Source organism: Equus asinus, chromosome 13 (genome assembly GCF_041296235.1).
Source record: "Equus asinus isolate D_3611 breed Donkey chromosome 13, EquAss-T2T_v2, whole genome shotgun sequence".
Taxonomy (NCBI): domain Eukaryota; kingdom Metazoa; phylum Chordata; class Mammalia; order Perissodactyla; family Equidae; genus Equus; species Equus asinus.
In genome coordinates this window covers 25,713,190-25,740,076 of record NC_091802.1, presented here as the reverse complement: position 1 = coordinate 25,740,076, position 26,887 = coordinate 25,713,190, and the positions used below count along the sequence as shown (strand labels likewise).

General features: G+C 38.4%; 1 protein-coding gene across 9 annotated transcripts in view; it reads right to left on the bottom strand.

Annotated features, from left to right (window-relative positions):
- The window catches only part of ACACA (acetyl-CoA carboxylase alpha), a 267,372-nt gene that overhangs the window by 107,973 nt on the left and 132,512 nt on the right, over positions 1-26,887 (bottom strand). For 7 of the 9 annotated variants that reach the window (XM_044745744.2, XM_070482836.1, XM_070482839.1 and 4 more), the window contains 8 exons: positions 20,009-20,122; positions 18,672-18,785; positions 17,558-17,647; positions 15,821-15,939; positions 5,440-5,463; positions 2,640-2,783; positions 1,755-1,851; positions 471-578 (listed from right to left, as the gene is read on the bottom strand). In XM_044745744.2, coding sequence (XP_044601679.1) covers positions 471-578; positions 1,755-1,851; positions 2,640-2,783; positions 5,440-5,463; positions 15,821-15,939; positions 17,558-17,647; positions 18,672-18,785; positions 20,009-20,122 — 810 coding nt within the window. The remainder of the gene's footprint in view (positions 1-470; positions 579-1,754; positions 1,852-2,639; positions 2,784-5,439; positions 5,464-15,820; positions 15,940-17,557; positions 17,648-18,671; positions 18,786-20,008; positions 20,123-26,887) is intronic. The other 2 variants (XM_070482837.1, XM_070482838.1) reach the window with 1 other exon arrangement.

The window sequence follows — 26,887 nt, the reverse complement described above, 5'->3', positions numbered from 1 at the left end:
TTTAGGTTTAAACTATAGAGTTTGATGTCGACATGAGATATCTAAGTGACATAAAGTTGAAAGGAGGATGGAAGCATAACTCATATTTTCAAGGGAGAGGCAGAACAGACCTGAGGGGAGTTTGGGCCTGGACACTTAAGAGTTAAGTCACCAAAAAAAAAAATTCAGCAGGTGACTGGAAGTTCAAGACTGGAGCTCTGGGAAAGATTTAGGAACACAACTTCCCTTCCTTAAAACATTTTAAATATTTGAGGTCTATATTTTAAATATTTGAGGTCAATATTTCTTGACATAAAAAGAAATTCATTATATACTATTAAATCACTTTGGAATTTTACTCATATAGGCAGAACTATGTAAAAGACACAGCCATTATCAGTGATAGGCCTTACAAGTAGCATTGATGAAAGGATGACACACAACCAGCAGGAAACAGGCCATCACCAGTTTCTACCCAATTGAGGACTTACCTTTTGCTGGGTAAACTCTCTGAACATAGCTGCCAGCCTATCATCCTCAATATCACCATCAGTCTTGATAGCCACATTCAGAATATGAATTGGTTCATTCCTGGGGACCTGCAACCCAAGAACACAAGACAGAGAAATTAGGAGGCTGGCTAATACAGAGGCAGGGAGAAGTTACAGTGCTTGGTAGAATACCTGAAAAAGAGATATGCCCCAGAGGACATTTTGGTTTGCCCACTAGTACGAATAAGCAAATTGAAACCACTGCCCAGCATCTACAACTAAGATTAAATCAAGTAAAACACCTAACTTAAAAGACAAGGCAGCAAAGGCATTAGCTAGAGGTGGCTCCAAATCTTGACTTGACATGACCTTGAAGACCACTATGTCTCAACTTTTTCACCAATAAAATGGGAATGAAACCATTTCCCACATCTCTTCACAGAACGTGAAGAAAAATGAGTGAAAGAGGCCATGTTCACACATTCCCATATATTATATTTCCTAGCAATTTATCAAACAATGGAAGTATCAGACCATGGGAAAATAGCTGGTAAGGAACAAAATAGAACAAATTGTTTACCGAGAAATGAAAAGGAGGGATTTAATAAAAGGACAAAGTTTTAAACAAAATGTCTATTTTTTCCTGCTATCTTCTAAAGTCCATCATTCCCTGAAGACTACAACAGCACCACTCTGCAAATACACAAGCCATCACTAAGTAAGAATTAAAGCAACCAAAGCTCAAGTCTTTGAAAAAACATTTAGAGACCCAGAGGCAACTGCAATGGGTATAGTTGAGCCCATTCTACACTATGGATTCCAAGATTAATACAGGCTTTTTTTAGGTTAGAATTTATTCATATTCCACTTGTTTCCAGAAATACTTGGATGAGGCAGAGAAATTTAAATAATATAAAGTAGAGTAAAAAGATGAATTCTTGGGGGCTGGCCCGGTGGCAGAGTGGTTAAGTTCGCACGCTCCGCTTCAGTGGCCTGGGGTTTGCCAGTTTGGATCTGGGGCGTGGACCTAGCACTGCTCATCAAACCATGCTGTGGTGGCATCCCACATAAAGTGGAGGAAGATTGGCACAGATGTTAGCTCAGCGACAATCTTCCTCAAGCAAAAAGAGGAAGATTTGCAACCATTGTTAGGTCAGGGCCAATCTTCCTCACACACACACACACGCACACACAAAGATGAATTCTTCCCTATAATGTTCCAAAGTCAGAAAGATAGAATATGGTACAAATCCTATGTCTAAAGGAACAAAGGTGACACTATACCTTGTCTTCATCGTACAGAGATGTGTGACCTGCCTCAGGGAATGTGGGGCTTTGAGGTGGGGAATCGCAGAAGCAGCCCATCACTTCATCAAAGATCCTGAAAAATATCAGAGAAACACCTACCATGAAAACCCAAGTGGCAGAAAACCTAAGTGGCAGGAAACTAACACCGCCATTGCCAGCTCAGTCTAAAAGAATAATCTACCCTACCCTGTACTCAACAGTCAACTGAATAGAACCACCAGTGGCTAGAGGTGACATGCAAAATTTCGCCAAGTGGCAGAAATTAGGAGGATGGATTGTTTAAACTTTAATAAACCATATATATTTTTTCTTTTTTAAAAGAATGATGTAAAGCTCTTTGCTTTGTTTTTTTTGTATGTAAGATATGAGTACTGCTGTCATCATCAGTCTTAAAGTAACAGAAAGAGCCTGGGACTGGAGCAGTGACAGACCAATGTAATTACCCCTCCCCCTAGGGTAATGCATCAGTATACATCAAGAGATAGATGCTGAATGCATTTAATCAAAAGATGTATCGTCTCTGGTGGGGCTCACTCTAGTGTTGTGTTTAATTTCTCCTGACATTTCACTCATCACAGAGCAGACAGCTTCTTCTGTTAGCTCCTAAGGAAAAGATGGTTTTTGTTTGTTTCTTTTTTTTCTGACCAGGCTCATATAACAAGTAGAGGCTTGCAGAGTCTGAATGAGAGGTGGAAATGAAAGGATATAAACCTCTCCGAGGGCGTATACAGCAAGGGCTACATGTCCTTAGCCAGCTCATGGCTATCCTGGGGACCTTTATTCATTTGGCAGAAATCTGAGACCCCAAAACAGAGATGCCCATGGCTCCCCTTGTACAGACACAGTTCCATGGTGTCTTACCTGACAAAATCTTCAAAAGTCCGAAAAGAGACCATTCCGCCCATCCTCTGACATGGTGGCGTGAAGGAGTTGTCCAATAGCACATCGCTGACACTAGCTACATGAGTCATGCCATAGTGGTTGAGGTTGGAGGAGAAGGACATTCTAAATGGTAATTCAATCAAGTGCGTTAGACAAGGAGGGTAGGAGCAAGGATTGGGAGAGTAACAATAGGAAAAAGGAGCTAGGAGAAAACTCTGAGGTAGGGTTAGGTTGAAGAGCAGATTTGGTTTTTTACCCATTGTGGATAAGGCTGTCTTGCTAGATTCACATTAACCTTTTTATTTGAACTGCTGCCAATACAAACCATATTTTTACCACCCCAAAATTTCTCCAAATAAAAATTAAAGACTATCAGGAATTTCACAGCAGTTTTAATACAACATTATGACATGTCTAATGAATGAACAGCACACAGGGTTAAAAACCATCCTGCATCTTCCCCTTCCCTAAAACATTCCCTCTTTTAAAAGGAAGTCAGCATGCCAAGTGAGTTGTAACTAGGCAACACTTAAGACATTTTTCTCTAGGAATTGCAATAGATTAAGTATGCACAGATAGATATATGCACGCACAACAACAACTCTCAGTCACTTGGAATGGTTTAGTAAATCATTATAAAAAACATTGTTTATCATACAGAAACAAGTTACAGTCTATAAAAGGAACTTTACTGAGGTATTTACTTTTTCCTTCAATGTGCTGATAGGGATACCAGTTATAAGCATTACAGCTCCTCCCTTTTTCAAAGAGACATTTTTCAACCCCAAATCGCAAAATTTCCTTTTTACATTTAAACACCTCTACAGCAAAGTAAACATATCTTTATCGAAGGCCCTTAACAAATCTCAGCAAGATACAAAAGGGCAGAGCATAGGTCTCAAAGCATGTGTAAGCATGACAAACAGGTGCTAAATGGAGATGCTGGAAGAGAACTGAACTGATTTGTTCAATCTAAAAACATAATGATCTGAATATTCTTTGATGCACCTCAGCAGTATGTACTGATAAATAATACTATAAAGTGTTTCTGAAAGCCCAGTCAATCAGGACAGCCTGTTAGGAAGGACCAAGCTAAAGGATGCCTCCAGGACTTGCCTGACATGTTATCAGCATACTGATATGAAGCAAGTTCACAGCAATGCAATGGCACCTGAACCTGGGGGAGCTGCTCAAAAATCTTGAAGTGCACCACCTGCAGAGTTGCAGGGGGAAGAGAGCCAGCAATGCAGACTTAAGATCTGGTATATATTGTACTCTATTGTAAATTTTAATTATAAAAGGTAACGGAATTTTTTATAGAATGGAAGTGCTGCTCACACAGACTATAGAGACTGACACTCCAGGCTTTTATTCCTTTGGCAAATGATGACCATGAAAAAGGTACTTTACCTTTTGACAGTACTAGGGAATAGAAAGGCAGAGGGGGAGAGGAAACCACTGATACCATGAATGAAACAAACAAATGAAACACACATCAAGCAAGACATGCACATGGTGTTCACTAGAAACTGGGATTCAAAGTTGTATGAACTCAGAAATGCTTTCATCTTCTTTTCTAGGATCACCAAATATATTTACTAAAGTAACAAGTTTGTGAGGCAGTATAACTTTTCTACCTGTCTGGCATTAGACAGGAAAGATAAAAGGGTTTCACACAACAAGTAAACGGAATTCGCTCTGAATAAGCCAACAGGCTGTGTTTGTGGCAAACATGGGGTTAAGTCTCTTTTTACTCAACTGAATCCCATGGGAAATATCCACTATTCAGCTTCCCCCACCACTATACTCATGGGCGATTACAGAAAATGGTAGGCAGGAATGAACGAAGCCCATTCTCCAAGGGCAGACAAGAGGACCAAACAGAAGTACTCCCTTTCCTCTCCTCATCAAAACTGGACTCTAAAAGCTATAATAAGTTCTGATTACTTAATATTTAAAGGGAGTGGGACAAAATAAACATAAGTCTATAAATATTTCCATGTATAATTGATCATCTACAAAGAGCTCGCCACCAACTTATTACTGCTTTAGCATTTTGTGGATTCCATTCCAATCAGAGTTGCTGTCCTCTCAAACTTGCATTGTGTTGCCTTGCTTGGCTCAGGAGCAGGAGGAACTCAAAATACTAACATATCACTCATGTTATTTTGGCCCAGAAACCTCTTCAGAGGGCTACACACATCAAAACTTAAATACAGTTTCCCAACGTTAATCTTACTATAGGTCTGAAATAGAACTTGACTTTCATATCATTACAACACTTTAACACTTTAGAAAAATAGCTAACAAACTGATAAAACATGAGATCAGCTATTTCTGCATCTGCATTCCTCTAAAAGGAGAAGCAAATTAGAGAAACTAAAAACTGAAAAACTTATCAACAATTTGCCAGGATAGGAGTAACCTTAAAGGTTTCTCCCCTGAAAGCCCCAAATTAAACAGAGAACGTAGCAAAAAAAAAAAGATGTTTACAGCAAAGCTGAACATCAAGCAGACAACTCCCCTATCACATACAGCTAAATGGGAGCTTTTCCATACTGAGGCTTTCAAGTACTGCTTTTTGAACAGCTAAAGAAAAGCTGAAGACATGTTTTCCAAACAGAAAGAATAATTTAGTATGTCCAAAGGGGAGCTCGGGACTCCCTAGCAGAAGATAACATATTAGCTTGTCAAGCGTAGTGTTATTTTTCCCCTGATTTCACTATTCTAAGTTACAAAAAGCTGCTTTTAATTGGAAAAGAAACTAAACATACGGTACCTGTTTAGCGTTGGGATGTTCCCTCTGTAATTAAACAACCACAGTTAGTTACTGATAGGTTAGTGAAAGCCATAATAAAAGAATTGTCAAAGCAGATACAGACCAGTGGTGAGGAGCTCCAGTTTGGCAGCTCTGGCACTCAGCAGACATAATTAAGTGCTCATTACCCTTCAACCCCCAGGGTGCCTCCTAAGAGGCAAGCCTCCTGACCTACCTCACCACAGCAGCTGTTGATGGAAAAGGGTCAAAATGTATTTACCATGAATTTTATTTTATAGCTCTATTATAAAAAATAACGCAGAGTAGTGATAAAACACAGGCTCATGAAAATTAATTTAAGTTATATGATACAGTATATTATCTTAAGCTTCAACATGAAATATAATTCTTGACAAGATTCTTAGAGAATCTCCTTCCTCGTTCCTGTTTTACTAAAAACACAATAACGAGGTTCAGAGAAGTTGATTCCACAGTCCCCATCACCTTAAATGCTTTCGAAGATACATGATGAACCTACAGACTCTCTTCCAAGGAAAAGAAGCCAGTAATCTGGGTTGCCAGCTACCCTTTCTAAGTCTCTTTAGCTATGCTCTTCCTCCCATAGACTGGGGTGAGGGGGTTGGTGTTAGAAAGGAGGGTCCTCTGTACTGTATGAGCTTAAAAGAACTGAAAATCATGCAGGAAATGTAATGATAAATGAATTCTATGACTAGAGTGGTACAATTTGTTAAAATGAATTAATACTTTTTAAACTAAATGAGTTTAGGGTAATAACGACTTCAAAACTGCTGTAGGCTTCAAAACTCAGGGCCTCTCATAAATAAAACTTTATCTAAATTTGACTAGCCCTAGAATTTACTGATAAAGAATGTGACAAAACCATGAAAGAAAGACTAGGATAAGAACGGAAACTGCAAAGCAAACCTCCTGCATTCTCTTTGGTCTTAGCCACCAACTCTTTTTTTACCCCTTAATATGACATCAGTCATTTCCTCAACTGAAAAACAAAACCCCAAAAAACCCCTATTTTCAATGTTAAAGGACAAAGTTATACTTACCACTCACAATTTAGGAGGACTGTAAGGGGGCTGATTGGTTGATATCTTAACCTTCTAACATTCTTTTATCAGCATTTAATCATTGTTGGGATTTTCTGGCACACAGACGACTTAATGGGCAGAACATAGTGGGTGGTGCTGATGATATGTGGGAAGGAGGAGAGAGGGAGGAAAATGATGCACTTTCCTTAGCAGTGAAAGGAGCAGAACAGACTGAGCTGGCCATATAAATAAAAAGCTGTGACACATCACTGCACACAAACTGTATACCTTGTGTGATTTGTGAGTAGCAATGCTCTCTGCATCAAACCTGTATCACAGAGTGAATTCCTAAGGCAGGGAGAGCAACTGCCAAGTGCAAAAACCTGCACCTTTGCTGTGTGGATTCTTTGAGCCTCTTACTTAGGCAGATGGGTTTCATTTTACAAGAGATCCTTAGTTATAATGCACCTGACCCTCATCAACAAACAAAAAGTACGCACAGCTTCTAGAGCTGAGGGAGGTGGAACTAAGCAGAAAACTAAATGTAGATGCTAGTGAAAATACAGGAAAGTCTCCCTTTTAAGCTATAAAGGATTCTAAAGAATTAGGCAACCTGCACAGCCTCTTACCGTGAACCTCAGTTCAGAGAAAAGAACCTTACAACCAAAGCAAAGCAATCTGAGGCTCCATCCATCCAGGTTTCTGGAATTTAGAAACCAGTATAATCTCTCTCAACTGTTAACCAATTTCTTAAACTAATAAAATGGTCTCATTGCTTCTGTAGCTACACTCTAATCCCTTAGGGAGTCTTCACAGGATGAGGGCCAAGTTTTCAGTAGAAAAGGGCCTGAATTGAAAAGAACACCACCAACAAAAAGCCAGCCCCTCTCCATCAGCAATTCTCAAGCTCTCATAGGGAGCCCCCTGCTGCTTTGTTATAGGAATTGTGCACCATCTACACAGTATGGGGTAAGAACAAAAGCTCCCAGCATCTCCAGTTTTTAAAGGAATGGCCCCAAGTCAATCATGTAAGAGGTTAAGTTTAGAGACAGCTTATCCTCTTTGGTAGAATAAGAATCTTTAGGGCTCTAGGGGAGATGCACAGGGAAGGAAAGATAAACTCTCTATTACCAGGTAAACACTTAACCATGTCCATAATGATCATTTTTATGTTTTGTTACCCTATAGAGGAACTATTTGATCAATTTAAGACTATGACCAACGTGGCATACTGCACACTATGGTGATACACTAGAAATCTAGATCCATGGTCTATACAAAAACAAAAAACCAAGAAGAGACTGCATGGAGTGAAATATTCCATATACATAGCTAAAAATAAAGTAAAATCTACCACATTCCACTGCATACTCATCATGTGAAAATATCAAATTGCTCAACCTCTGACAGGACGATCAAATGCATTTTCAAATACATAAATGGGATATAAATTCACGTCTCATAAAACATTTGCTGTTTAGACTATGCAAAGCACTTACAATGAATCTTCACTCAATGTTTTGATAAATACTGGAATGATTTTCCTTCTAATAGATTAGCTCCACTTTACAGATGTGATAACTGAGAAACCAAAGGGGATGCTTTCCAAGGACACTGTTCAATATGGTGTCATAATCCAGAATCTAGACCTGGCATTTTCTCATTTCAGTTCCTGTGGCTAGCATTCCACATCAATATAGAATAAATTTAAAGAAGGACAAGAGAAATCCTTTGAATTCTGAGGTTCCTGACATTAAGTCACCTCTGATTTTATTGATCTGCCTGCCTAGAATGGCTGGAGAGCCTGCTTCAATAAGAATGGAAAGTCAGACTTGCTGCCTGCTAGCTGAACCCTCTTTTATTTAAGGAACACTGACTTCTCTGGCAGTTACAACTTCTCTGAGCCTTTTACTATCCCTTCCAGTTCAGTTTCATTTTGCTTGATTCTAGCTGGCCCTACGTAAATCTTTTATCATATAAAAATGCTCCCAATTCTTTTGCCTGATAACTTGAAGAAAAAAAAAATGACCCTATATGAAAATGATGGGGATGCATGCAAACAAGCAGCGGTTACATCAAGCTGTGACTGAGAGCCAGTATAGGGCAAATCTTTTGAAATCAGGCAACAAAGGAGAACCAGAAGAGGTCGGCTGAATAACCTACTAGCAGTCACTAACAGCAGTACCATAGAAGAAAGAGCAATTTGACTGGCTGTGACCAGTGGTGGTCTCCTTGAGTAACTATATTTCTACAGGAGAATCCAAATCAAGAGCTGTAAAATACATCTGAACCATGTATTTCTACTGGCGTCTCCCCTACCACCTCCTTGCAGTTCCGATGCCCTGATTCCACTGCAGACCTTTAGTTTACAATAAAACGATCACAGCTTCATTCATTTGCAGCCCCTTGAAAGCCCCTTCTTTGCTCTGCTGGAAGATTTCGCTCTTTCTGAAACAAGTACGCCAACAGAGCTACAGCATATTACTGTTGCCTGCTGTATAATTAGCTACAAATCCACAGCACAAAACTACAGGGATTTACAGGTGCCCTGGATTCTGCTTTTCCTTCCCCCTGGAATCAGTTAGTCTTCCTTGACAAGAAGGGACCTTGGGCTACCCTAATGATATATTGAGAGTTTTAAACTCGACTCTCCAATCTTACAAGTCTAGAGTGCCAAAACAACACAGCAGAGACTGGAAGCTGAGCCATGGATACAGGAAAGCACTCTGGTAGGCACTTAAACCTGCTGAGAATCTTCTCTTCTGCCAGCTGCTTGCATCTTATCAGCAGACTACCCTGAATGAAGGAAGCAAGCACTGTAGGATTTTATTTATTTATAGCTCATTCTGGCCTGCTAACTACAACCAAGTGCTCCCATTGCTAAAAAATGCTACAAGTTGGATGACTTTTGAGTGTCTCAGTACGAGCCAAAGAAGGGTCTAATCTCTGGGTGTCAAAGATTATCAGAATTCTCAAGAATGACAGCAGGCTGCTGATTAGTCACATGAAAGGCTTCTCATTTCTAAACTTCTTCACAACCTTCCTCATAAAAAAGGAGGTCCAGAGGCCAGCCACCGACAGCTAAACACTGAAGGTGCCAAGCAGCCTAAACTCAGTCGTGACCAAAACATGTGCTATCAGAGGAAAACATAGCCGACCTCTTCTGGATGTAAGACACGAGAAAAGGACAGTGCTTGAATTAAAACATTGTAACACAGAAGGCCAAATTTGCAAGGAGTAAATAGCAGAGAAGGTACAATGCAACTTGACTTAACTAAAGCATCGATTTCCATCTAAGAAATAGGTGGAAGTAAACACCAATAGGTCCTCACCCATTATATACGTAGAGAAACATACAATAAAGTATACTTCCACCTCCTGCATCAATTTTGATGCTTCTTGTTTGAATCACAGATTAAAAGTTAAAAATAATGAACTATGTTCACTAATGTGTATTACTCACGAAAATCATCTGGAGTTTTAAATTTCATACTCCTAGACTGTCATAATATGCACAGCCACATGAATTGCCACAGAGTTTATGGGATAATAGCTTTTACACGTTTGTATAAATATAGCTATATTTTAGAAGATCAAATACAGAGGCAGACTAAAGAATTTATTTGTTTTCAGATTATTCTGAGTTACTTAATATGCCCAAAGCAAGCTAAGGGAAATCCTGAATGTAAAATGAATTGGTGAATTGTCAAAAATAAAGACATTCAGGACGATGCTTTAGTGTAACAAGCTTTGCCATCACCAGCACCAGCGAGTGATAAACTAGGGTTTCAGAACGAGAAAAATGTCAAACACACACATACCTCAGGCTCTAAACCCTGAGCCTCACTGGAGGAAGAAAGAGAAAACGGAATGCTAAACCATATAGTCTGAGCTCCAGGATTAATCCGTGTAAAACAGTGGTTGAACTTACTAAAGAGCTGGGTTGATGGAATCTTAGACCAGAGAATTAAGTCCTAAAAGTCTGGATAATAATAAAATATTCTCTTACTGTAGACCAGCTGTCCTGACTATTCCTGAACCAAGAAAACGACTGAAGACACTCAGTAACTTCTCCTTTAAAAACTGCTAACTGGCTACAAGTTACCTTTAAAAAAAGACAGCGACAATCCTCTCCCTTCAAAAAAATTCACATTTAATAGGACAAAGCCTTTAAATGCTAAGAAGATAAAGAAGGAAAAACACACACACCCCCCCCATGTGTCACATACAGATAGGTTTCCTGCTACGCTAAAGTCAGGAAAATCTCTGTAGCTGCTGTTCCAGTGAAGGGAATGTAAGAAGAAAGGGGTGTATCTAGATTAGGAGCTTCCCTGAGTGAAGCTCTAATAATTGGATCCTCTGGTGACTAAGACCTGTGGATGTCAAAAACTTGCAACTATAGTTCCCATAAAAAAGTTCAGAAGTCTTGGGCAGAAGATCAAGAATATGATAACGTTGCTTGATTGAAGCCCATCTCCTAGCAAGAAGGATGATGCAGAAAGTCACAGAGATTAGAAAATAAACGGTTTACGGGGCTGGCCCCGTAGCTGAGTGGTTGGGTTCGTGCGCTCTGCTTTGGCGACCCAGGGTTTCACCAGTTCGGATCCTGGGCACGGACATGGCACCGTTCATCAACGCCATGCTGGGGCAGTGTCCCACATGCCACAACTAGAAGGACCCACAACTAAAAATATACAACTATGTACCAGGGGGCTATGGGGACAAAAAGGAAAAATAAAATCTTTAAAAAAAAAATAATAAACTGTTTAGTCAACCGCTACTTTTTAAAAAATATATTGAGAAGAATTAGGAAAAAACACAGTCAAATTATACTGAAACACAGAGTAACTGAATGTCAAGCAAAAGTCTCAGTCAAGCAATGAATAAGTGCTAGAGATCTGTTGTACAACACTGTACCTAAAGACAACAATAATATATTGTACACAAAAATTTAAGAGCAGAGATCTCATGTTAAGTGTTCTTTCCACAAAAAAATAAAACTATTAAAAAGTACTGAAAGAAGTCAAGCCATACAAAGTCCTATGATGAATTTAAACAAAAATAAAAAGGCACCAAACGTGTTGGCCATGTACCTACTGCCTAAATGTGCTAAAAAAAGGGTGTCTTCTCCTTTCTTAGAGGCTGCTCCATGGATTTGCATTGGCAATTGCTTGTGTTTTGCCTACTTCTCTAAAAATCAAAACATGCCCGAATGGGACATGGGTTTTCAATCCAAACAGCATCCAAGGCATTTTCCTGAAAAAATTCTCCACTGTTCTTAGTTTGCAGACAGAGAGGCATTTTTCATCCCAACCCACAGGGGCTAAATTACTAGTCAAAAACAAATGGTAGGAATGGAATTCCACCAGGTGACCCTCCACACAACAAGAGACTGTAGTCTTGCTTTGATAATATAGCTTAGAAAGATACTCATTTCTAAGGACGTGCTGGACAAATTTAGTCTACTTCAAATGAAGGCCTGGCTAGGAATGTGAAGACCAAACGCCTGGGGAAAAATACAAAAAATTGGTTAAAGAATGTATCTGTTTTCTCCCTCAAGAATTTTTGGTTTGCTAATTCCAATTGGGAAAAATATTATAAAATTCTGTTTTGCATTGATAAGTAAAATATGTATATTCATATGCCTGTTTTCTATTATCACAGAATAATTTTTAATGCACATATAAAATACTGTACCATTTCTATAGTATCAGATGTGGATAAGTCCTGTAACTACTTAAGAACAAGCCACATAAGGATGAGAATTTTTCTTAAATCTCTCCTAGGGGTACCACCATTAACATAAAACAACGAAAACTCAGTATGATTGTCCAAATTAATTTTTGGTCTTGGGTCAAGCTGTTCATGTGGCTACAAGGTGCTTGAAATACAGCTGGTCTGTATTGAGACATGCTGTAAGTGTAAAACACACTCTAAATTTTAAAGACTTAGTATGAAGGATGGAAAAATATCTCAATTTTTATTACATATTGAAATGATATTTTGGATATAATAGGTTAAATAAAATGTTATTAGAAGTAATTTTATGTTTCTTATTACCTTTTTAAAATATAGTCAATAGAAAATTTCAAATTATATATGTGGCTTGCATTATATTTCTATTGGACAGTGCTGGTCTAGTAGTAGTGATTCTCAACCGTAGGAGTTCAACAGAGTTATCAGAGGAACTTTTTCAAAGAGTGATCCTCTGGTTCAAAATGAATCAGAATATTGGCAGTCAGGATCCCAATGTGTGCATTTTTAAAATACTTCCCAGATAATTCTGAGAATCATTAATCTAGAGGTTAGTGGACATAGTTGTATCCTTGAGCCTTACAGGACTGAGAGTAGAATGGATGCCGGTAGATAGTCTCCTGGAACTTATTTCTGTAGAATAAGAAACAATATGCTTACTGCCTGCTTGTTCAAAACAATAAGAACAGACAAGAATAAAAGTACTGGAGTTAGAAAAAAGTTGCATCTTGCCTCAAAACTAAAACTAAGAGATCTTAGAATTCTTTTGTAAGGTGAGCAGGCCTCCCATGTAATAAAGAATTTGACTGGCCTTTCTCCCTGGTTCCTGAGAGAGACTCTAAACCCTTAGAATTTCTCAAGTAATAGAAGTGTCTTCATTATTCATGAGCCCCTTGGATCACACTTGGGTTTATGCTAAGAGATGATATAACTCAGGACATGGGCTGCTCACTAGAAAGACCAACCATGTGACTAGAGGGTTGGGGGCTTTGAGCTAGCTGGACCTCTGAGGAGGGGAGAGGGGCTGTAGACTGAGTTTAATCATGCGGCCTACCATTTAATCAATTATGCCATGGTAATGAAGCCCTTATAAAACCTCTGGACAGTGAAGCTCAATGGAACTTCTTGGTTGGTGAACACAATGATATGCTAGGAGGAAAATATATCCTGATTCCACAGGGAAAGAACAAGGGAAATTCCGTGTTTAGGTCCCACACTCAGACATTCCTCTACATGTCTCTTCATTTGGCTGGTCCTGGTCTATATCCTTTATAATAAAACTGTGATTGTAAGTACAGTGCTTTCCTAAGTTCCATAAGCTGTTCTAGTGAATTACTGAACCTGAGGGGGTCATGGGAACCCCCAAATTTGTAGCCAGTTGATCAGAAGTATGGGTGGCCTGGGAACCCCACTTGTGGCCCTATCTGAATAGGGGCAGTTTTTGGAGAACTGAGCCCGTAACTTGTGGCATCTAATGCCAGGTGGTTAGTGTCAGAATTGAATTGCAGTTGGGGTCAGAATAAGGTAATAACTCCAAATTGTAACAAAAATATTTTTTTAAAAATATATATAAAATCTTATAAAATGAAATTCAAGTAGCAAATCAGTAATAAGTGAATAAGCTCTACTCTAACACTGAATATATCACTCTGTGATTAAATCTAATAATACATTTTACATTCTTAAACTAACAAAAGGACTTTAGATCTAAAAAAGCCTTGAAGCAATTTTAATATTTTTCTGATTTTCACAAAGATTATCTTATCTTTCCTTCTTTATTTGCCCTAATCTTCACTTTTACATCTATGCAAATAATGACAATGATAATAATAATCCAGCAGTTTATAATTTTATATCCACACAACCAAGGAAGACTTTAGATCAGAACTACAGTTCTGTTCTTGTCTAGTTTTTATCCATACATACATAGAGGTGTGTATACCTCAGACGTTGGGAGGGACAAGTACACAAGTTTTAAAACCATATCAGGAATAACCAAGCTTCACATGCTAGAGATGGAAAGGTAAATAAGATTCCTTAACAAACAATTAAGAAGCATTTCTCTCATTTTCCAGTTGACTTTCCCTCAACAAACTGGACACATATCCTCAAATAAAAAAATAGGACAGGGAGAGCAATTCAGAAAGACAAGGGGAGCAATGAGGAGGGAGGGAAATCAGAAGCAGCTCTGCAGTCTGACTACAAATCACTGCCAAAAGGGAAGAGGTAGTAGAAAGCAGGGAGAAAGGAGAATGTCCTGAGAATTACAAAGAGCACCAGTATAGCATGTAGTTCTCTACAATTATTCAGGGAATGCAGGAAAAGAAAGAAGACGGAGTGCTGAGCCCATGTGTGCCATGAGTACTTCGCCGCTCGCTGAAGGACAACCATTCGTTTCTAGAATATGAGATTCTGAAATCCATGGAGGCAAAAATGTACTGAGAGATGCTTGCTAAATCAAGGATATATGCTTCTCTGCCAGCCATAAGGTATTTTTGAGGTAGAGAAGTGAAAGGATTTTCTGAGACAAAGAAGAGAAGTACTTTTTCTGAAGATGTCTCTGCTCATCTGCTGACCTCTGCTGGATCAACAGTGGCATCCAGTGGCCAAAAGTCTCAGCACAGACTTCTTTGTCTCTAGGAAGGGTTTCTATTGCTTTGGGTGAAGTGGCAATTCAGAACAAAACCATTTCTGGTGTCTATAACTAAGGATCCCCAAAGACACAGTACTTGTAATACAAAGTGAAGAACCAAAGGCCATAAAGAAGAAATGGAGGGGGGCAGCTTAAGATTGGCTGTGGTATTTATATTTCCTGTGGTATTACTAAAAAGAATGAAAATACAGCAGGGGATGAACATATTGCATAGGTGGAATTCCTAGGTTTTCACTGCCTCAGAATACTTTTTAAAAAATGAGTATACAAGATAAAGTATTTTCATTTTAAAACCAAAGCAATACTGGAACAAATTTCCATATGTATATTTTATTTTTTAAAGGGCTTAGGAAGGGAAGAATAATGGAATCAGCAGGGCTTAATTAAGTAATTTACTTGGATTTACGTTTGCTTCTGAAGTGTGATTTTTAAAAACTGATTGAGTTTCAACGGCTAAATTCAGGTGTCTGTTTTTAGGGAGATAATGAAATTGGCTCAGGTATAACCTTAACCCATAGCAAACATACAGAAAAGAAAAGCATCCCACCCAAGCTATTTTTATATTCTAACTGTTAACTTAAACTGCTAACAAAGTGATTTTCTGGCAAAGTTCCCAGCATGTAAAATGCTAATAAATTCTTTCTAACTTAAAAGAAAGAAAAGAACTATGTTTCCTCAGTGACATAATACAAGCAAAAAATGAATGGATTAATCCTAAACTTTTATCTTAGTCCATACTTTCTCTCTCCAGGTCAAAGATCAAAAAAAAGAAGTGGGCACCAAGAGGCTCTTCTCTAATGGTTTAAATTTGTTCATTTTCTGCTCTACATTTCTAGCTAAAAAAAAAAACAAGGAACTGTCATACACATTACTCCCCTCAACTCTCCTGATAGAGTTCTGGCTGGCTCAGGTGCACAGACCAGCTCAAACTCACCTGTTTGGATGAGATGTGGGCAGCATGAACTGGAATTCCACCACGCAGGTGTTGTCCTTAAGCTGGCGGTGTTGTACACTGTTAAGTTCATAGGCAATATAAGCCCTTCGAACATACACCTGGTTAAAAAGTAATCCTCAGTAAATATACTTCAAAAGCAGAAACTAAGAGATGGCTAGCCCAGGAAAAAGACAGTCTTAAAAAGAGGTATCTGATGCAGAAGAAGGTGGTTTGCAGTGACAGAAGTCCCAAGGCTCTCTCTGTGCATACATACCTTGCTTTAATTAATAAAACTGGAGTCTAAAACTATACCCATGACTATAAAAGGAAACAAAACTAGCCTCTCTCTGCTGGACACATCTAGGTGTGTGGTAAACTTTTCACGCTAACCTAAACTCTGGAGAATGTTTGATCTTTAGCGAAAGAGAGAATACAGAACCACGACCATTAGCTCATTAAGCACGATGATTTCAACAGAAGATAAAAGCAAACAGTGAGAAAACGGGAGGTGCTGATTCTGGGCCACTTAAGGAGTGAAAAGAGAAGACAGAAGCAATCGTAGTACAGTTCAACTCTTTTACCATCTTGTATCTTTGTTTTGTTCTGTTTTCTAACTGGCCAAAATCAATTTTAGGTTATTTTATCCCCTTAAACCCTAGGCAAAAGCAGTAAGGCACAATTTGACATATAATATCTCAAAAACATTAACTTGACCCAAGAGTTAAAGAAACAGCAACAGGCTGTATCTCAGCAAAAACCATCAGTCCAACCTCTTGCACTTCACAGCCAACTTGCCATGCACATAAAATGCTATGTGGGATTCTACCAGCATGTGAGGTATATAGAGAGGTCTCATTAAATGACATGAAAGCATTGTAAGACACAGATACTTTAAAAATTTGGTATTTACTGAGTAGGATACATTACCCTCTACCCATAGAATACAAATAAAAAGTAACCAAAAAGAGCTGGCAACAGATTATAGTGATGTCATATTACATAAAATAATCTAAAAACATTTAGATTCTTTTCCTCATTTTAAAAAAACATCACTTGGTAATTTTACAGTAGTATTCGGGGCCTGCAATTTTTGTGCTTAATGAGGTAATGTGCTGTAGTGGAAACATAAAATCTTTGCGTCAGATTGACCTAGCTTCAAATGCAAACTCTTCTATTTATTATCTATGAGATTTTGGACAAGTCATAACCTTTCAGAGTCTCACTCTCTTCTTACTTCATAAAGTAAGTGTAGGATTAAATGAGGAAAATAAAGCACCTAAAACACAGTTCATTAAACATTATTACCTTCTTTCCCATGACGACATAGTTCATAAGAGCTGCCTGACAATTTCAAATATAACTAAAATCCATTTTATTTGGCCCAAACCACAAAACAGTACATGTTTTGATCAGCCATGTATTTTTTCATTTGTTATGTTACAGGGAATCCTAATTCATTATGAAATAGGAGAATTCAAATACCTGGAAAGTAGACTATTGAAAAATTCTGGCAGCTATTTTCCTTTGACTGGAGCCCAGAAGCTGGTGATGAGTTCAAATGAAACACTTGAGTAAAGTAAGATCATGGTTTAGTCTTTATCATTTCAGAAGAAAAGAAGATTCCACTCTTAAGAACCAACATTAAGGCCAAAGAAAAAGGACTCACATCATAGCCAAACAGAGAAAATCAGCTAAAAACCAAGAAGAAGGTCATGTCACATTACTATGAAAGCTTACCTCTAGAGCTGCCATCCTTACTACCTGGTTGCTGTGATAGAAGAAGTTTGGAAGGACATCAAAAATAGATGTTTCAGACAAGATGAGTTTCTGGAAGGTACAAAGGCAGGCTTAAACCATTACATCCAAAAGAGAACAATTTCAATGGACAATATTTGGTATTTGAAGCATTTAGTGAAACAAGAATTTTGTCCTTGAATGTCATGTATGAATACCTTTTCTGTGCCTCAGCTACAAAATGGGAAAAATGATAATACCTCTTCTCATAGGACTGGTTGTGAGGATTAAAAGAGCTAATATATGTAAAATTCTTAGAACAGTGCATTAACAATACATTAATGATATACTAATATAGGTGCTTATGACTATTATTATCCTTTCTGACATATATCTGTACTCTACTTCTTAAATATTTTCTCAATATTCCACCATGCTAAACCAGAGATTTGAATCCCAGTCGAAACCCTATATTTCAACAATGAATCAAATAAACAAAAACATCCTTCTCCCCTCTCTAGGTTCCCCAGAAGCAAATCTGACAGAAAGCCTGAAGATTCTCTTGGCTAGATATAACAATATTATCCTTATTTCCAGGTAGGAAAATAGAAAGTCATTCCTGAGAACATGATGTTGTTTAAAAAATAATAGTCAAAGCCCTTCCAATTAGTAGTAAAATTAGTCAATATTCTTTTACAAAATTGGCTCTATATAAAGATTAATAATAAACATTAAAATAAAATTAAATGATATTTAAGTAGCTTTGTCTTTAGAAGACCAACAACTACCTATTTATACTTCTGATTCAAATATCAGAAATCAACCAGTGCTACCACTTAATTCTGGCCCAGTATACTTCCTTAATAAAAGCACAAGAGGTAAAGACTTCAATAGAACACTTCTATCAAGGCAGGCCTATTTTACTTTTAAGCTAAACCATAATTCTAACAGCAATTTTTATGAAAAAATATGCATAAGTATAAATTATTTTAGAAAGTTAAGGTATGAAACTTCATTACACAGAAAGTAAAAATTGACTGATTGATTACTTAATTAAACTTGCTTGAGAATAAACAGGACAAGAGTGCAGAGTGGTAGAAAAGGACTGTATGTATACCTGCAAGTTCTCAATGCAAAACTGATGTCCATACATGTCAATAGCTGATAGGAAGATAGACTCTACTTGGTTATGGCGAAGCTCATATGATGGCAAATGGGAGGCAATAAGAACCTAGAGTGAAAGCAAAATAAGAGGCATAAGTTCCCGAGGGAGTGATTATTCTAGGCTCCTATTAGGCAGCTCTGATACAAAAGCAATAAATATAAATCTGTAAGTGCAGGCATCAAAGATAAAACAGACACCAAGTAAAAGAACTTCTAGGTCCTGTAACATAAAGCCAATGCCACCAAATACAGCATCTCAGTTGACTCACCATGATTTGTGTTGTGGGCAATTTCCCACGGGGGTCAGGGGGAGGGGAGAGAAAACAGCTTCAATCAAGTTCCATCAGTGCATGTGATTTACCATTGCAAAGCTGCTAGTCCTGGGGACTGCATGACTAGCTGTTAATTGGGAATCGGGTCTGGCAGGGAGCAGCTGTGGGGAAGGTGGATGCAGCAGAGCTAACCTTTTGCAACTCTGAAGTGGAAAAAAAGACTAGGAAAAGCTGCTCTGACAGCCCCAGGTACTCAGTACCAAGGAGAAGGCGTCAGGATGTAACACCAATGCATGTGATGGGCAAGAGAGTGAAAGCAGTGTCACAAACAAACAGACACACGGTAGGACCTGAACACTCTCAGTAGGTCTCTGAGAGGTTCAATAACTTGTAGTAGTTCAGTGACATGGATACAATTGTAGAGAAAGCAGAAGGTCACTGAACAGCTTCAAATGCTGCTTCCTTGTCAATGCCCATGCACAGAAACACAAAGGGAGCACCAACTCAGCTTCCCTGCTGAAACCTTTTGGAATGGATATGAAGACTACAGGGTGAAACTAACTGGACTTCTCTGGGGTCGTTCTGATTGCTATCACCTAAGATTGATTTCATCATCTTTCTGCTTTCCACACTTGATTTTTTCCTACACAATTAAAAGTTTTCAGCACTTCTAAACTCCCCTTGGGAAGTAAGAAATATTGAGTCTATTGCCTTCCCTCAGTTTCCTTTCCTCCACATGGCTCTGGTTTATTATCACAGAGCTACTAGGAAGGGTAGGAAACAAAAACAGGATTTTATAATGGGGAAAGGGCTGCTATTTTAAAAAACTCAATGTTAATCTTTTCCTTTTTCTTTAAAAAACATATACCAAATGAAAACATTTGTTCTGAGGTCAATGAGACATAGACAGAAAACTGCATGATCTTTGTAAGATGATTGAGTAAAAGTTAATTGTTTCTAGGACTGCCCAATCTATGAAAATCATTCCTCTCCCAAGATAACCAATACATGCCCTTACCTGGCGTGCTCGAAGTGCCACTTTGGCATTGGTGGTCTTACTGAGTTGAGTTAGCTCTGTGAGGATATTCAGCAGCTCATCAGTGAGAGTAGGGTCCCGGCCACACAGTTGATCCTAATTATTAACGTGGAACAAGAACATACACATCCACATTAAAAAGAACTGAGGTGGACAGGACTTTGAAATGGGAAAAGCGAATAAAAACAAAGTTGAACATAGCTGGATTAATAAGAAAATGCAAACGTTCTGCTATTTTTATCCCAAATAATGTGGTAAAGAAGATCCCAGAGGAAGCTGCTGCTAAAGAGAAGCAGCCCAAATCCCTCAGTCATTCAGATTCAAAATTCCTAATGTATTTCTTTATAAATCAACATTATACTTTTAACATGCAGAAGAAACCATCAGAGACCATTAAAAGGGGTCAGGGGATTCTGAGTAAGAAATAACAGACGATCAAAGTTTTAAGAGGTTTTAAATAATCTAGGGACTAAAGGCTCTTCTGTTCCCTCCCCCACTTTTGGAAAGAAGGCAGAATAAGGCAAAAGGAACCACTTCTGGTGGTTTTCATTCCACAAACCAAATGTTCAGCACCTCAGAAGGTTGCAAAGCAGAAACAAAAGAACAAGTTATTCATTTATAAACACACACTAAATAAAAACACCATCTTATTTTCTGACAACTCTGAACTCAAAATCATTTATCCTCTTGCTGTACCAAGAGTCATTCCATGATATCTAAACATGGTGAATCCTTAGAGGAATTAGAAGGAAAAAACCAAGCTCTTACTTATCCATAGTGTATTTGGTATTGGGTCCTTACCCTCCTAAAAATTAAAAATTAAGAAAAAAATCTGTATCTTATTTTGAGAAAAATACTTCTTCTCCAGTGGAATATCAGTTTATTCCCTAAATTCATCCATTATCCATGTAATTTTCATCTAAGCTGAAAAAGCAGACAGTCTTCACAAACTTCTGTCCTTTTCGAAATTTACAGAGCTATTTGTAGTAGTAGTTCTTAACACCACACCATATAAAATACACACGTTTAGGTATAGTTCCTTCTACTCAGTTTGAAATAACTGCCTTTACATTTTAGTGAATTTTCATTCTCCTTCTACTATCAACAGGACATGAAAGATGATCAGACCTCAAAAGGCTTCCTGTTGTTGCTTTTTAATCTTCCCTATACCTCGATTATCAGCCTTTTTCTTGAAGAACCTCCATTTCATACTTAACCTTCCCCATGTCAGCGAGACTCTTTATAGTCCTCTACCACAGTAGTATAAAGAAAATCTTGGGACTTTGGGGGAAGATATGCATTTCCCAAAACACTTTTTCCACAACCCCCACTACCGTCCACACCACAGGGTAAAGAGTTTTGGAGTACTCAACACTGTTATGCTGGAAAGAAGGCTTCTCAAACATTTTAAAGCAGGAAATACTTTCTGGTTCGCCAATCCACCAACCAGTGGTCTGCTCCAACTGTCCAGAGTTGTAAAACACATGATGGGATTTATACTTAAGAAAGTTCAAGTATTGTTTTCACCTATTTAATGCAGGGAATTCACTCATCTGAGTGGGAAGAAGATAAGCTCCTATTAAAGTGAGTATGAATCCAGGGTTTGGTTGAGCAGATAGTCACAGACTTGAGGACCTTTCCACCTATCCTAGGGCATAAAAGCAAAGAGGAGGGAGAAAAGGCAATTCAGTCTCACCTTTGTTGAGATCTAATGAGCAAAACAGAATTTCAAGGGAATATATAAAATCACCAGAAACAAGACCACAAAAACACAGAAGGAAAGAAGAGACAACAGCAGGTAGGGAAACCAAGATAAGTTCTTTCTTCCAAAATCCCTCTTTACCTAATGTTCCTAATAGAGAACAAACATTCATTTCTGAGGACTTACTTCAATCATCAGATCCACTGAAAGATCTAAAAACCTAAAAAGGGTCTTGGATAATACAACTCAGCTACTTGGCAAATAACCAGATTAAAGTCTCAACATTAACAACAAAATCCAACTTGACAGTATAGGAACACTCGCCACTTACCCAACCTATATCAGATTTGGTATAGAATGTTTTCCCTTGAAAGGAAATTCAGGTTTACCTTTTGAGATTAAACTAAAACAAATAAATAAAAGTGGCATTATCCTCTTACCTAACTACAGATCATGTTCTAACTTAACAAAACACACAAAACTACTTTTTCTAAAAACCATTTTTCCATTTCATCTTTCTACTATGTGAAAAAAGGACTGAGAAACAGGGTAGGGAAAAATAAACAGTGTCTGTAAGAAAAGTGAACCATGGACTTTAGAAAAAATAATATAGAAATAATTTTTCATTCAAAATCACCAACTGACAATCTTTGTGGGCTCCTTTTGATAAAGTTCAAAAAACAGATCCTTCTGGGATACGAAATATCAAACAGAGTATGAATAAACCACTACTTTCATTAGTTTATCTTGACTTGGAAATTTTCTTTTCAAATATTATTTTCTCCATTGTTGTCATTAATACTTAGAAAAAGATTGGCAATAGAAAACTATGTGTACAGTAATCTTCGCAATCCTCTCTTGTCCTTGACCTAGACAGAGTGTTTACGTGCTGAAAGAAACCACCAGGGGATGGCAGACCATTCTGTTCATCAGAACCACCCATCCTAAGATGCAAACATCCAAAAAGGAAGCTTACAGCCCTCTATCCTAGTGACAGGCTTCCTTTGGGGAACTGGACAGCCCAACGTCACCATCCAATCCTGGTGGACATATTGTAACAATGACATTAAACGGTGACTATGTCAGCAGATGTGTTTCCTCAACATAAGGAGGTTCGTTTAATGAGCCTACCTGCTGATTTTGGGATTACAGGGCACTTGCATAAATCTGAAGGCTGAAGTAAAAATTATTATTCAGTAACAGTTAAGATTAGTACCACAAAGTTATTTGTTTTTATTCTTAACCTGGATGGTGCCTAACCACAGGGAATAGTTCAGATTTGCAGAATTATAACAAACATGCTTAAGTGTCAAATCCATAGCCAAAGTTATACAATTGACTGCAAGAAGAGCCCAATATAGTCCAATTTCATCTTAGCATACTAAGATTTGAAGGCAATTCAAAATGTAGAGAATGTGACCTAATGTATAATGTTCTCAAGACAGTAACTATTATTCAGCTGGGTGAGGCACTAATCCCAGTGTCAGCAATGAACTGGCAGCTTCTTCCAGTCACAGCTGGATGTTCTGACATTCCAAGGATGTCATGGGACAGATTTAACAAGAAATTGTTATAATCACACTTATTCAGTAAACTTGGGTTCACTGAGAAAGACTTTTCTTCTTTACTTACACACTGGACAAAATTATTTGCAGTCATGTTAAGAGGAGGAAGCAAAGGCGCTGATCAGCATTTTAAATGCTCCCTGTCTAAATCAAATCAGAGGCTCCTAGGCATGTCACTACTCATAAGGAAGCACAGTTAATATCATGTGGACCATACCAGAAATAAGATATAAGTAGTGAGGGGAAGACTCCTCAGCATCAAAGTGGCTATCGGCTATGTACTTTGCTATCTAGACAGCTATGAGGATGTTGATGCTTTTTATTGGTACAAAATTCCTGGGGGCTGGCCCTGTGGCCGACTGGTTAAGTTCACGCACTCTGCTTTGGCGGCCCAGGGTTTCATCGGTTCGGATCCTGGGTGCAGACATGGCACCACTCATCAAGCCATGCTGAGGTGGCATCCCACATGCCACAACCAGAAGGACCCACAACTAGAAATACACAGCTATGTACTGGGGGGCTTCAGGGAGAAAAAGGAAAACTAAAATTTTTTTAAAAAAAGAAAAAGAAATTGCTTAATTTGGCTAAACAGTCCCTTAAATATCTCTAAATAAACAAAAACAATGTTCTCAGCTCTAACTTTTTCCTATAAAACTAAACTTAAGATATAAGAGCTTTCAAAAAATAAACTTGGGCCAGCCCCAGTGGCCTAGTGGTTAAGTTCGGCACATTCCACTTCGGTGGCCTGGGTTCGGTTTCTGGGCACAGACCTACACCACTCATCTGTCAGTGGCCATGCTGTGGTGACAGCTCACATACAAAAAGAGGAAGACTGGCAGAGGGTATTAGCTCATGGTGAATCTTCCTCAGCAAAAAAATAAAAACAAACAAAAAAAACACCCAAATCACTTACCATTAGTCTTTCAGACTTTGTTTTCCATTGTGGCACGATGTTCCTCCAAATGGAGGAAACTGGACAGGATTTATGCATTTTACTTTATCTCTTGCATTCCACATAGGGTGAAAGATTAGAAGAAATATGTTTGAGAGTCCTTGAGGCAAGTTACCACCAGGCAAGTTATGCTAGTACCTAGAAGTGACGAAGGCTTCTTTGGAGCAACCCATCTTCTATAACATTGATTCACAGAAGCCAGATGTTCTTGATCCCTCTCCACTAGGTTCAAAAGCCCCAGAAAAAATCATCTGGCTCAGCAAAGCACACCATCAACATTTCTACTTACTAGAAAGCAGAGAGTGAAATGCCAGGCACATAATCATCAATTAGGAAAGCAAGGTAAGCAAAGAAAAGGGAACCAACAGAGAGCCCAAGCTGGGGGAAACAAACGCTACCATGTCCAGGTGATACGTGTGAAAGATAGTAACACCTACAGAAACTGAATAATCCAAACAACTAAAATGGCTCTGACTAGTACCACCATTAACGCAGACGCGAGGTGGGGATGGGGGACCTGACCATTGCCAAAGAAGAAAAGAGGAGGCCCATGTCTGGTATTCAGTAATATCAGATCAGAAAGGAGCACCTTTTGAGCTTTCATCCCTGCTCCTTAAATCACTGTTAGCTGTCCCTCAATCATATCAATTAACTTCTTGATTTCCACTCCTCTAAGATGAGGTGAAAATAACTGATATTTCAAAAGAAATTTAATGATATGAAAACCTACAGAGCCTATTATGTTTACTGTTTTGTTGTGTTTCTTTAAAGAAAAATGTGAAATGCCAGAAAAAAGAAAAGGACAAATCCATCTTTCTGGTTCACATCTTCAACCTTCTTCCTCCTCTCCCTCCCCCTCTCTTCCTCATCCTATTCATACAAACCCAAACACTAACAAACAGCTCTTTTCTCCAAAGAGTTCAGCCTGCTGGAAAGAAAGTTTGGGTACTATCCATGCAGGTAAGAAGTAATCAGTATGACAGGGTGGGGGAAAAAAGAACAGCAGCAAGTCAGAGTCCCATTGGCTTCTGCCTGTCCTGACTGGCAAAAGCAGAAAGCAAAGCCTCAAACCAGTTCTCTGACAGGGCCCAACGCCTCTGCAGCACCCCCCGTGTAATTACACACTTGAGTGACTGGACTCTGAAGAAAATTGAAGGCCTGAGCTCCGAACAGCTGCCATTTTCTCTCTCCATCACACCAACGTGATTACTTGAGAAATGAACAGCCCCGGCTCAAAGCTACTCCAGAATTCTCAGAGGAAATATGGCTCCGTGTTCCAATAATGAGATTCTTAAGGCAAGCGTTACTTACAATCACTCCGCAAAAGGAGCGAGCCGAGCCCCTATATCTTACAAATTAGAATTTAAGAAACCCAGCGACAGTCTTGGACGATCATTACTCTTCTGCTGCTCCAAGGATTCTGGGCTTTGGTCTATTTTTAGTGCAGAAAACTGTTAAGTCCTTAAAAAGGTAATCATAATAAAACGAAAACTCACCATAATTAACTTCCTAAAAAGGCAAATTCCACCCCATTTTAGGTCCAAACTGACAGATTCTTCCATTTCCTCATCATTTCCCTTTTCTGCGAGAAAGTCTTGGTTTTATCCAAATGAGAATTAGCAATCCTTGTATTAAAATTAAAAAAAAAAAATCTAACTAGTCAGAAATTTCTTCCCTCTTTTGACTGAGGAAAAAAAATAGCAAGTTGTCATAGATTGTATCACTTCTTTGCTGAACTCTGTCACTTGGGGAAGTTGAAATATTACATAGTGCTGATATTTTTTTTTCTTTCAGATGCATCTTCTGTTTTCCCCACCATCTAGCCCTTCTACAGTAGCAAAGGTAATGAACTTTCCCTGTAATTACATATTTTTAAAAGTGGCTATTCTAAAAAACGTTATATCCTTGAGAGTTAACCAGCTAGGCAGATAACTCAATGAGTGGCACTGTCGCTAACCAGAGATGGGAGGTAGATAGTTTCCCTTCATTCTGAACTATGAAATAAAAAAAAAAGCAGTGAAGATTTAGTTTTCTTCCTCCAAAAAGAAATGATGCAATTAAAGTACCAAACATGCCAATTCCACAAAGGGACAAGAAAGGAAACTCTAGGAGCAAAAAGGTACCATACGCCCCTCAAAAATACAAACACGCAGCAGCATGCAATTGTTCATGGGGTGGGGGACTCTAAGAATAGTCAGTCCTATTGTTCTCTGATTCCTAGAATTAACTGAACCAGAAAAATCTAGCGGTGAAGGACTTACAAATCATCTTTAAAAATCCTCAAGCCCACAAAAATTCTACCCACTGGTCAAATGTACATTAGTCCTATTCACATTTACTAGTCTCACCTCTCTTTCCTACTTTCTACTAATTCTCATAGTACTAGGTTATGGAGATAAAAGCATGTATCTACTACCAATACAATAATTGAAGCTCAGATTTCCATGTAAATAAAACAGAAAGGGAACAAAAAAAGCCCATAATAAATTTAAATTTCTTTGGTAGAGGAGGGACAGTACTGGATTTCTAACAGTTGTTTTTGGTTTTTAAGTTTTGGACATGAGAGCCATTGCTTATATTCACGGAACAAATAAGAGTTACAATGAAAAAGTACACTGGCTAGATAAGACTAAATTTTAAAG